This window comes from Ovis canadensis, chromosome 1 (genome assembly GCF_042477335.2).
Source record: "Ovis canadensis isolate MfBH-ARS-UI-01 breed Bighorn chromosome 1, ARS-UI_OviCan_v2, whole genome shotgun sequence".
Lineage (NCBI taxonomy): Eukaryota > Metazoa > Chordata > Mammalia > Artiodactyla > Bovidae > Ovis > Ovis canadensis.
In genome coordinates, this window is record NC_091245.1 from 222819362 (window position 1) to 222832228 (window position 12867).

Consider the following 12867-nt stretch of genomic DNA (forward strand, 5'->3'; position numbering starts at 1 on the left):
TCAATTTATTAAAATAGATTCTCTAAATACATTCATGAGAGGGAAAATCAAACAGGTTTTAAAGAAGAATTCAATAGGACATACTTTATTAACTGTCAAAATAACTTTCCTTTAAACATTTGACAACAGTTAAAATGATCCCAGGATGAAACTAAACATGTATGTTTCCTTTTCTGCTTTCGTTCCATAACCTTTCAGTTTCGGGTACTTGAAATCTAATAAGAAGCAAGGTGTTATAATGTAAGAGCTGAAGAAAGCTAAAACGGCAGTGATACCAGACTTGAGGAGGCATAGGCTAACATAACTTGGCCCATCAGGAAGCAAATAGATTGCCATTTGATAGATCATATTTACTATGTAGTACCAGGGTAAAAAGAGAGGAAATTATCAGCATAATGATTAAAATTGGCAGGCGTCCTAAAAGAAACACCGTGTGAGTACAACAATTTTTGAAAATAATAAAATGGGGCAGAATTACAAGGGAAAATCCAAATCTTGAAAACTAACTTTGGTTAACTCAAGACTTTTTATGTTCAATCTTGAAATAGCTAGAAGATTTTAGTGCCCTAGGGAATGTAAGTAACAGAATCAATGCAAGCTCATTAGTGAAACAAGCTCAGGAGATAGTAAAAGGATTAATGGTTTTCTGAAAGCTAGTGAAGGAGATAATATTCTTGCTGCAAAAATAAAGTAGGAAATGAATATCACTGTGTGAGAATATAGTTAAGGGATCATAAAGCTTCAATAAAACCTCCAAAATGAATCCTGGTTTTTTTGTTGTTGTTGTTTTTCCTGACAGCTTGTTAATTTAAATGCAGAGAATCTGAAGGAAAGAAATTGGTGAGATGAGTTACTGTTTGATTTTCAAGTTGAAATATTGCTTAATGAAAAAGAGCTAAAAATCTTCAGTGTTTTTAAACTACTGAAAAAAGTAATTGAAAAACTGTATCTATATGTATATATATACATGTACATATATTTACTCTTTATTTCTATGTTTGTTATTAGTTTGATTGCAAGAGAGTATAAATGAGAAGTAGGAAATGTTAAATACATTATGTTCAGATGGAAGTTTGGATCGTGACTGTAGTAATCTGTGGATGCACAAACTTTCCCCACACATAAGTGAATGGCATCACGACGCTTGCTTTGCAAAGATTTCTGCCCTTATTTGTAAGTTGATCAGTTTAAGGAGGTCCTAAGAGATTCTGAATGGTTAGGTTTTGGCTTTAAAATGTTGATTCAGTTTCTGTATTTCAAAACCATCTTTCTCTTTCTTATAGGCTGAAAAAGAAAATCCAGGACTCACGCAAGACATAATTATGAAAATTTTAGAGAAAAAAAGTGTAGAAGTCAACTTCACAGAATCCCTTCTTCGAATGGCAGCTGATGATGTAGAAGGTAATCAAAAAGTCTTGTTTAGTTTTCTTACAGATGCTGAAAAGCTCCTCCAAATCTTCCTTATTTGATAAAAGTGACTCCTCCCCTCCCTTCCTCTCCCCTTCCCCTTCTCCTCCCTTCCCTCTTACTGTTAGTGTTATTGTTATTATTTTGAAATGAAAATGGGGGGGTGCAGGGAGGAACCCATATAAAATAGACATGTAGTTCTTTTTATTTTTTGTCAGATTGAGTTACTAGAAGTAAAGCATTTGTTTATTTCCCCCCTATTAATTAATACATTTGATGAGTTCTAGTTTAATGAAGAGACAAGCTCCTTGGAATGGTGGTTTTATTCTGTGTTGACTTTATGCAGATACCAGTTTGAAAGTAATGAATTTTCTTCTTTTTAAACTTTGGTATAGCATGTTTGTGGTTTTTTTTTTTTTTTCAAATATAGATTTGTGAGAACAATATTACTAATCATCCTTTTGGCTTCTTTTCACATTTTTGCTTTTTTAAATAATTAGAAATGTATGTGTGCTTGGTCGCTAAGTCATGTCCAACTCTGCAACCCCAGGGACTGTAGCCCACCAGGCTCCTCTGTCCATGGGATTCTCCAGGCAAGAATCCTGGAGTGGGTTGCCATCTCCTTCTCTAGGGGATCTTCCCAACCCAGGGTTCGAACCCATTGTCTGCCGCATTTCCTGCATTATCAGATGGATTCTCTACCACTGAGCCACCTAGGAAGCCCTGGGTTTCACTGAAATTTAGTAGTCATTTTCCCTCTAATTTAGAAAAACATAGAGGTATAATTTCTCATGTTTATTAAGCGAGAACAAAAATAGATGTTTTAACTGATTCTGTAAATTATGAGAAAGGCCTCATTATTATTCTGGATTGAGCACCTGCAGCCTGTCAGGCCAGGTTGTATTGATGAGTTGGTAGAGCTGTAATGTTTCCGAGTCTACAGTGGATCTGGTTGTGAAATTTTGCCTTTGCTGCATCTGACTAAACTTCCTTACCAAAGTTGCTGTTTTGTGATGCCAAGCTGTATGTTGGACTTTGTATGGTGGTATTTTTGTTTTAAGTGAGATTTCAAGAATGTGCTGAAGACTAGTAGGTTTGGAGTTTTGATGTAAGGAGCCATTGTATGTTGAATGTAGAGATTTCTTTAATTAAACTCATATTCACAATTGTCAGATACATATTGCCATTGTATTTGTTACAAATGTCATTACTTATTGTTTCCTTGTGAAATGTAACTTGAGAGGCCTGAAAAATTTGATTGGGCCTTCCTTTTAAATTTTATTTATTTCTAAGATTTCATGGAATTTCCATTTATCCCATATTGAAGATGTTCATTTTTTTATCTTCTGATATTTTACTTGGAGGGAGCCCTAATACAATTACTGAACTAAGTTAAACTGTAATGAATTCTGCTTTGCAATCTCGTTCTTCCTAGTTTTCTAGCCTTTTATCTCCCACTCACTTCCTTGACCAACACATTGGAAATTCTTAGACTTGAATTTGGCAGCAAGTTGCATGATGTTTTTTTACTATGTATTTATTTCATCAGAGTATATGATTGAACGACCGGAGCCAGAATTCCAGGACCTAAATGAAAAGGCACGAGCACTTAAACAAATTCTCAGTAAGATCCCAGATGAGATCAACGACAGAGTGAGGTTTCTGCAGACAATCAAGTAAGCAGCTTTTTGTTTGGTTCTTCTTCTTTTTTAAGAACTTCAAAAAGACCACTCATTTTAGATGTTTTACTGTGGTATGACAGTAATATTAAGTTGAAATATTAATTTGAAATAAAAATTTGAAAATTACTATATTTTTTATTAATTTCTAAACAGCCTCTGGCTTCTGAGTCCAGTAAAATATTTTAGACTGTTTCATTTAAAAGCAGAGAATGGAATGTACATGAACTGGAATGCAGTTTGAACCTCATAAGAAGTGGAAGAATGTAAATGTCACATTAAAGTGAAGAGGGTAGTTGAAGAGACTGATAACAAAGGATACCAATACTGTGTTTTATTTCAGGAATAGTTCATGTTACTAGCATAATGATGTACTCTTAGTTGTAAACAGCACTTCTTAATACTGACCAAGTTGTGAACCTCCCAGAATCCTTGCATTTGGGATGTAGAATGAAAGAGTTTGAGCTGACACAGTTCAGTTCAGCCAGGAACCAGGCTGATGGACAGCAGCAAGAAGGGTTCTTCTCAAACAGGGACACAGCACCTCTACCCAGGGGCGTTCTCAGGGGTGAGAGGGTGGAGGAGTCAGAAGGGAACTCCAAACGTAATTTCTAGATGAGTATTTTTAAACTAAAGAGTCTGATAATTTTCTTCTACCTCAGTGGGTAGAACAGAAAACTGGGAATAACTGGTGGGACTATCAGTGCAACCTTTTGGTGAAACAGATAGAAATTGCTAGAAAGGAGTGGGAGGAAGGTTCAAGAAGGAGGGGAAAAATGTCTACATGTGGCTGATTCATGTTGTTGTATGGCGGAAACCAACACAGCACTGTAAAGCAATTATCTTCCAATTAAAATAAGTTTAAAAAAAGCAGGTAAGCACTATTGGAACCAGACTTTAAAAAAAAAAAATGCTAGAAAGGAAGGATTTAGCACAAATCTTTTTCTGGAAGAAGCTGCATCATAACATTATATCTTTCAAGAACTGAAGGAGGCTCCCCCAGAATAAATATTACCATACATCTCACAGGAAGAGTGTTCTTTGTAATTCATATAGCAAAATTATATGTTAGCTGATTGGCTACATTTTATTGGGATAGAGGGAGGAGTGTGACCCATTTTAGAAAATAATGGTAATAAGTACCAACTAAGCTATCAAGGAATGACTGTGTTCTTTTTGGTCCTCTGATTGAGTATCAGAAAGTACAAAAGACTCCATTGACTAGTCAAAGTCCTTGTCACAGAGACTAAAACCTTAAGGTTAATATTTTTACTTTTATTGGAAAGCCTCAGCTTTCTTTAGTAGTTTTTATTACAGATTTTTATTTTCATTTTTGTATAATGTGAACGTTTGCCCCGTAAAAGGGTAATTGTCAGTAATCTCAAACACAGCTGTTTAAACACGTATTTCTATAATTTTAAAATAATACAATTTATTTTGATAATCATATGCTACACTTCTATAACCTGGTTGGAACCTAAGCAGACTGACTCCAAGGACTTCTCTGGTGCTTTCCAATCATAGAGATTCATAATGTCGATCTAATCAGGTGATTGAAAAAAAGAATATTTGTTTCTGCTGTTTGGAAGAGGCCTGGTAAAGGACATCCTATATATTGGATGTCAGTAGGTAAGAGGCAAAATAGCATTGTGGTTGAAGCTGGGAGTGAGATGGTACACCCAGAACCCTCAGCCTGCTGTTTTGATACCCTCTTTCCGCTTCAAGGACTCCCAGACTCATCTCTGCTAAACCCATTGTTACTCTAAAGAGAGTGAGTTTGAAAACTGCTATATTACCAGCCACATTTTAACCATGAGGAAGTTGAGGTCAAGAGTCTCTGAGTCTTGTCCTTAGTCATTGACAGAGTCTGAATTAGGGTCTTGTCGCTCATTTATGGGGCAATAATAGTATTTCAGTTCTATTTTCTGGAGTGTGCTTCGCACAACTGAATTAAGATTACTGGCAATTAAAATTTATTTTGTATCCATTTTAGGAGGGATAACTTGCCATGGAAATTTTGTTGATAACATGTATTTTTTTTAAGACTGAAATTTAACCATGTGTGTCATTAGCATGGATAGCTATGGCTATTTGTATCACTGACACATATAGATAAATTTTGATATATATTGTTACTGCTATTAATTGTTTGACAAATTGGTAGATAAAATTGAGCCAAAATAAAAGTACAGCATATTGTGCAGTTATTATTTTACTTTCTCATACTTAAGGTGAATATCCTCTTCTCTCATTATTTTAACAATACTTTTCAGTAAACCTGTATCAAATACTTAACTGTCTTAGCACTGTACAAATGCTGTGTGAGAAAGAGCTCTTGCCAGATGACAAATGTCTAGATATTTTTGTATGTACCAGCAGACCTAGGTTTGACTTGCCAACAGTTTGCTTTGTGACCTTGGTAAGTTGCTTAGCTTCTGTGACTCTAGTTTCTGCCTGTGAAGATGAGGGTAACAGTTGTGAATTGAAAATGGTATACATAGTGCCTAGCACAGAATCTAGCATCACAGCACATAAAGCATTGTGAAATAAGATTAGTGTTTTCCCTCTATGAAGTTGAATAGGAAAAATGATATGATTAATGTTTTTGTTTGACTACATTTGAGCTTATGCAAATACTTTATAAAATTAGTTCTTAGGATACTTTTCAATTAATGAATAACTAGTGAAAACTGGATTTAATAGTCCAGAAATCTCTGCATTTATCTCTTTATCCTTATCTATATTTGAATATTCATAGGTGAGGGTTTGTAAAGGTTGGTTTTGATGATGGCCTCAAAATAGCTTTTCCAGGGTTTCCAGTCTGGAGCAGACTGAACATACAGAATAGGAATTTCCTTCCTGCAGTATGTTTGTATAAACATAATTACACAGATTTGGGTGACAGAAGTTCTACTGTCCTATGCAAGTTTTTTGTAAGATGTATTACATTTCTTCTGATGCCTCTTGCCCTTTTCAGCATGTGTTCCCCAAAGTTGCCCCACTAAATACATGCAAGTTGCTAAAATTCCTTCCTACTCTCTCCATCCTATATGTCTCTTATCGCAGAATTCATAAACTCCAAACTCTGCATGTGCTTAGTTGCTCCGTTGTGTCCATCTCTTTGTGACCCCATAGATTGTAGTGTGACAGGCTCCTCTGTCCATGGGGATTCTCCAGACAAGAATACTGGAGTCTGTTGCCATGCACTTCTCCAGGGGATCTTCCCAACCCAGGGATGCACTACAATTGTTTTACCCCCTCAGGTTTTCCTCAGTTTTTTAATTTGTTTAATTGTCTGAAGTATTGTGTGTGTGTGTGTGTGCACGCGCATGTGCGCTGGTATTTTCTCTTCAGGACAGAAACCCTCAGATTGTTAACTACCTTCTCTGGCGCAAACCTTAGTGCTGTAAATGAAGATGCTGTTCTGTGTACATACAGGTCATCCAATATTTGACATAAATTGCTGCAGATTATCTTAGAGAAGGCCAGGCCTAGGGACAGACTATCTTGGTCTTTATAAAGCTCTGTGGCAAACAGTGGATCAAAGCTCAACTTTAGGTTCTGAGTTCCCAAACAGTAGTTTCCAAACCTGGTTCATCAGCAGAATCATGTGGGAAGCTTTTTTTCTCTTTTGAAGTACAGATTCCCAATAGTCCATAAAGTACACTACAAAATATGGTTGTCTATAAAGAGCTGTTTGATTACTGTAATTTGCTTTATTGTATTCCTTTTGAATAAGCTTACTTCAGACCCACAGGGGTTTGAAGAATCTTCCATATCCAGAGATTGGACATTTTTAAATTTGTTGAAATTGTCATTTTTCTCACATAATAGGATGGTTGAACGACACTGTCATTAAGCAGTAGGGGGCTTAATATCTGTCACAGCAATACAGGGATACAGCTTTCTTGAAAACATAAAGGAACAGTTAATGTAACTAAAAATTGTTATTACTAGAGGTCAAAAAAAAAGAGTGGACAGGTATAATTTCTATGTAAACTTACTGTCCTTTTTGAATATCTAATGTTTTAATGTTTCAGCCTGTTACCGATGTGTGACTTACAAGAGGAAATAAGGAAATATTTATTGAAATATTGAATTAGAAGGTCATTACTTCTGCAGAATAAGCTAAAATGCTTTTTTACACCAAAAGCTTTTATATTTGTAATTTTTAGAATTTCCATATGCTTATTTACTAAAAATAAACTGTGAAACAGAAAAATCTGGACATGGAGCTTTTTGGTTTTCTTTAAATAGTTTAGCTGAAATGTTTTAAGTATGAAATAACTAAAATCTGACATTTGTGATTAAAAGGTAGGTAATAAAAGGTTTGTGTTTTGGGTAGAATAGATTGATGTTTTACTAATTCATGTCTTTACACTTGCATTGCATTTGAACAGCAAAATTTGTAGCAGGTAACAGCTAAGAGAATGGATATGAAAAAGAGAAGATTTGCCTTAGAGACTGAGAGGCTGTTTGAGAATGCAGAATTACAATAAGTTCAGTTTGCTAGAATATTGCTATGAAGTTAGAACACAGAAATTGAAAAGGGCATAGATAGAAAAGATGAGAATTTTTAAAAATGATACAGGGACAGGAAGAAAAGTCAACTCAAATGAGAATGATTGATTTCTTCTCTCTTTAGAAAGGGGAGAAAAATGCTGATGCATATGTAGTGAAAGGATGATTGTTGGAAAGGTTAAGGTAAAAGAATATTCTGATATTGTCTCTCCCAGAAATATAAATATATTTCCTAAGGAAAATAGTGACAGCAAAGATTTGAAAGAGGAGACTATGTGGTTGTTAGAGAGGAGGCTAGATAAATGTGTCTTAAGGGAGAATAGCTACATCTGAGGAGGAAATATTTTGAACATCGAAACTATCAGGTCTATAATTTGAAGTGTTTTAAATACAGAAGTGAATTACATGTAATAGCAAAATTTCATATAATTGTTCATGAGATAGCAAAAGTGAATAATACAGTCGCTCAAATTTACCTACATGAAAAAGGAAAAGTCAAAACAGGAAAAGATGAGAGTCAGAGGTCTCTTATAAATTTGAGTAGGTAATGCTGAATGAAATGAAAATGTTTGGGGAAAGTTGATGTTAATTGTGTAGTGTTTCCTCAGCAGTGCAAGAGTAGCTGGGATCACAGGAGGATACAGGCTAAATCCCCCACTTAACCAGCCAGTCAAATATTTGGCTTGATACAGTGTTCATATGGTAATTAAGTATAGTGATTCTTAAACATAGCTGTGTATAGAGACTTCTTTCAATGAAACTGACTTTAAGAAGATTCTTTTTTTTTCCTCACCCAACAGGGATATAGCTAGTGCAATAAAAGAACTTCTTGATACAGTAAACAATGTCTTCAAGAAATATCAATACCAGAACCGCAGGGTAAGTTTAGTAGAAACCTTACAAGCTGCCACCTTAGATGTTGGTTTATATCTAGTTGTTTCATTAAATAATAAGACTGTTGAATTATTGAAAAATGGCTTTGTATTGTTAATGACTGGATGTGTCCTTGAATTTGAATGTGCTGTTAAATGTGTATTTAAGTGAATACTCCTAAAACTGATTATCTATAATATAAGGTATACTCTTAATTCTGTGTAATCTTCTGTCTCTGACTTTGGCCTTTGTGTTACTTTGCTTTTCTTACTTGTTTTTTATTTTTTTATTATTATTTTTGATGTCTGTAGGCACTCGAACACCAAAAGAAAGAATTCGTAAAGTACTCTAAAAGTTTCAGTGATACTCTGAAAACCTATTTTAAGGATGGCAAGTAAGTATTATCATTTATCCCCCTTTTAAAATTATAAAATTATGTGGCTTTCTATAATACTGAAATCATATATATTTAACTCTTTTACTATATTGTTAAAGCCAACTACTAAGATAGACTGTTACAAATGCCTTTCAAAGGGGGTGTTTGATAATCCAGCCATGACTGCAGTTTGGAGCTGCAGTTGCAGACTTTCTCTGAAAAGGGCCAGATGGCGGATATTTTAACTTGGTGAGCTTGTGGCAGCTCGAGCACTTCACCTCTGCTGCTGTAGTGCAGAAGCAGCTGTCGACAGTATGGAAACAAGTGAGCATTTTTGTGGCTGTGGCTGTGTTCTAATAAAAACTTACTTTATAGACACTGAATTGAATAATTTTCAGCTGTCTCATAATATTATTGTGATTTTTAAAAAATTTTTACTGTTTAAAAATGTAGAAGTATCCCTAGCTTTCAGGCCGTACAGTAGTGAGATTTGGCTTACTGGGCTACTTTACCAACCCCTGAAGCAGTGATTCTCAAACTTTACTAGCCTCAGAGTCATCTGGAGGCTTGTTATAGACAAAATATTTTTGGGTCCTACCCAGAGTTTCTGATTCTGTCAGTCTGGGGTGGGCCCAGGAAGTAACATTTCTAAGAAATTTCTAGATGATATGGATGCTACAGGTCTGTTAAGAACTGTTATACTATAGTTAAAACGGTGGTTCTCAATCCATTTTGCACATTAAAATCATTTATATTCAATGTTTTAAAATCCCAGTGCCTTGACCCCACCTTCAGAGCTTCTGATTCCATTGGCTTGAGTGGGGCCAGGGTTCAGGTGTTTTTTAAAAGTACTTCATGTGTTTTTAAAGGGCCACAAAAAGTGTCCTAGAAGAGAGGCTTTCTGTAAGACAGAAAGTATACTAAAAAGGTAAATTAGATATTTTAAAATTTACATACACTTAGCTACAGAACGTTCTAGAAAACCAAGAAATACTGTGTGATTTATGTATAATACACATGTACATACAATGTATAAGCTGATCCGAAGGCTTTGTCTTCTGCAGCCTCATACTTTATAGAGAATTCTTTGTACCTCAAATAGAATTTTGTGGACAGGACCATTTTCTATCAGTGCTTGAAGCAGAAGAATAAATATGATTATTTCAGCTATCGTTGGCAGGGAGCTTTAACATCCTGTCCCACCACTGACATTTTAAGATCCCAATATCCATGTCAGACTATTACAGTATTATTGTAGTAATATTAAAAAGTAATAAAATATATTAGAATGGTATAATGATTTTAAAAGTCATTTTTAATAGTTCAAACAGATTGAAATATTTCCATTTTATTATAAATTAAAGATATTGAGCTAAATATTATTAATGATTTTGTGTTGTTTAATACTGCTACTCAGATTGTGTAAAGGAAAATGAACCTTGTTGATTTAGTTTAATAAGCTGGCAGGTGTGTTCTGAAAATAAACTTATACCTGTTTTTCCTTGATCTCCTCTGCTAAGTCCAAATAACCAAAAAGCACATTAAAAGAATAATTTGCATTAAGGAGATTATTTATGATACTGATTAATTAAGAACAACATGGGATAAGGACATTAAAAGGTAGTAATTCATTTAGAGCATAACTTTGATTAATGTAAAATTATTTACTCTCATCCCTGTTTGTACAGTAGAATCCCTTGGGTTCAGTTTTTAAAAATCTTTGTCCTTGGTCCCAAAGTTATTTTTAACAGCTTAAACAGGCATATGGATTATTCAGGCTCCCTGCTACTACTTTTTCTCCATTCAGCAGCTTCTTTAATTTACCATTATTTGCATATGAATAACATACCACGTTTTCTCCCTGTGTCCTCAAAGTTGAAAATTATTAATAGAGCCTGATCTTTAAGCCATTTTTCAATAGGAGGATGAATTTGCATTGATTCATTTAATTTTTCCTAGGCCCCCTTTGTTGAGGAATGCCTAAGATAAAGATATTGTCAGCCGTTCATATCCACAGATTCCAAATCCCTTTGTTATTGTTTAGTCGCTCAGTGTCCAACTATTTTGCCCCCCATGGACTGTAGCCCTCCAGACTCCTCTGTCCATGGGATTTCCCAAGCCAGAATGCTGGAGTGGGTAGCCTTCTCCCCAGAAGAAGGGGATCTTCCCAACCCAGACATCAAGCCAGCGTCTCCTGCATTGCAGGTGGGTTCTTTACCACTGAGCCACCTGGGAAACTCCAAATGCCTGGATTCAACCAGTTGAAAATTTTTGGAGAAAAAAATTCCAGAAAGTTTCATGGGATTTATATTGTACTTCAGCTATTTACATTGCATTTGCACTATATTAGGAATAAGTAATCTAGAGATAATTTAAAGTATACTGGAGGATGTGCCTAGGTTATGTGCAAACATTACACCATTTTATATAAGGGACTTGAGCATCCACAGATTCTGGTTTCTGAGGGAACTCCTGGAACCAGTCCTGTGATACTGAGGGGTGATTGTACAAGCTTTAGCTATGCTCCTGAGAAACTGATAAGGCCACACAGGGGGACTAGCATCAGCTCTGTGCTCCAGATCACATGAGGATGGGCTGATAGAAAATGTGGTTCAGAATGAAGTAATTTTTAAGAACATATCTTTACACATTGTCAACTCTTAAATATTGAAACCACATGATTATTTTGTTTTAAAAGTACATTAATTCTAAAAGTAATTCAGTTAATTTTTTCTTGAAGGAAGGTAAGGATAGGGATGAATCAGATTCAAAGTAATGAACCTTTTCCCAAGCATCATCCCATTGATATACAAATTTTGAGACTGAATATGGTATTTTAGCAGGTCTTATTTTGATAACTTCTGTGAAACCACAGCTGGAGACTGCATTCTAATCCTCCTCTTTGGCCAGTTACATGTTTGACCTATAAAATGAATTCTGGTTGTTGAGGCACCACCCATCATTAGCAGCCCACCAACACCTTATTGCCAGCCAGGACCACTAGGGGGCAGTAACTCCTAGATAGTTTCCAATGATGCAGGACACTTAACTTCCAAGCTGGCATAAAAGTTGCTACTCAGTACTAATTTGCCTTTGTTGTTATGTTCCTAAATAGATTTTATTGCTGCTGCTAGTTGGGCATTTTAAGTATAAATATTTTTAAAGGATTAATTTTTTGGATAAAATTAATACTCTTTTCTCTTTTTTTTTGAAACAGGGCAATAAATGTGTTCATAAGTGCCAACCGACTAATTCATCAAACCAACTTGATACTTCAGACCTTCAAAACTGTGGCCTGAGAGTTGTATATGTTAAGAGATGTACTTCTCAGTGGCAGTATTGGACTGCCTTTATCTGTAAATTTTAAAGTTTGACTGTATAAATTATCAGTCCCTCCTGAAGGGATCTAATAATCCAGGATGTTGAATGGGATTATTGCCATCTTACACCATATTTTTGTAAAATGTAGCTTAATCATAATCTCACACTGAAGATTTTGCATCACTTTTGCTATTATCATTCTTTTAAGAATTATAAGCCAAAAGAATTTACGCCTTAATGTGTCATTATATAACATTCCTTAAAAGAATTGTAAATATTGGTGTTTGTTTCTGACATTTTAACTTGAAAGCGATATGCTGCAAGATAATGTATTTAACAATATTTGGTGGCAAATATTCAATAAATAGTTTACATCAGTTAAACATTTCTTTACTTGAAAAAATGCATATATATATGTGAATATATATATGATCAGAAGACCAAGACGACTTGGTGTAATGTCTAAAGAACTTCTAAGGGGAGCTTATTAGCAGTTTATCAGATAATAAAGCAACAAGAATTCCTATTTTTTTGTCCTTAATCACTCTGGGCAAAAAGTAGTTGATGGAGATATTTTTGTTAGTTACTATATTTGAGGTACTGAGTATTTTTCCAACCTTTGTTTTAAGAGACTTATGAGAAGCAGATGGCAGTTTGTAGTGTCTTCACATTCTACTGCCATTTTTGAGC

The 12867-nt window shown here is 34.9% G+C and overlaps 1 protein-coding gene across 16 annotated transcripts in view; it reads left to right on the plus strand.

Moving 5' to 3' along the window:
* Positions 1 to 12560, plus strand: part of PDCD10 (programmed cell death 10) — a 49158-nt gene extending 36598 nt beyond the window's left edge. For 9 of the 16 annotated variants that reach the window (XM_069580273.1, XM_069580300.1, XM_069580291.1 and 6 more), the window contains 5 exons: positions 1284 to 1401; positions 2957 to 3083; positions 8408 to 8486; positions 8792 to 8874; positions 12074 to 12560. In XM_069580273.1, coding sequence (XP_069436374.1) covers positions 1284 to 1401; positions 2957 to 3083; positions 8408 to 8486; positions 8792 to 8874; positions 12074 to 12155 — 489 coding nt within the window. In that variant the 3' untranslated portion in view covers positions 12156 to 12560. Of the gene's footprint in view, positions 1 to 1008; positions 1174 to 1283; positions 1402 to 2956; positions 3084 to 8407; positions 8487 to 8791; positions 8875 to 10940; positions 11062 to 12073 lie in introns of all 16 variants that reach the window. The other 7 variants (XM_069580215.1, XM_069580250.1, XM_069580234.1 and 4 more) reach the window with 2 other exon arrangements.
* The last annotated feature ends 307 nt before the right edge of the window (positions 12561 to 12867 follow it).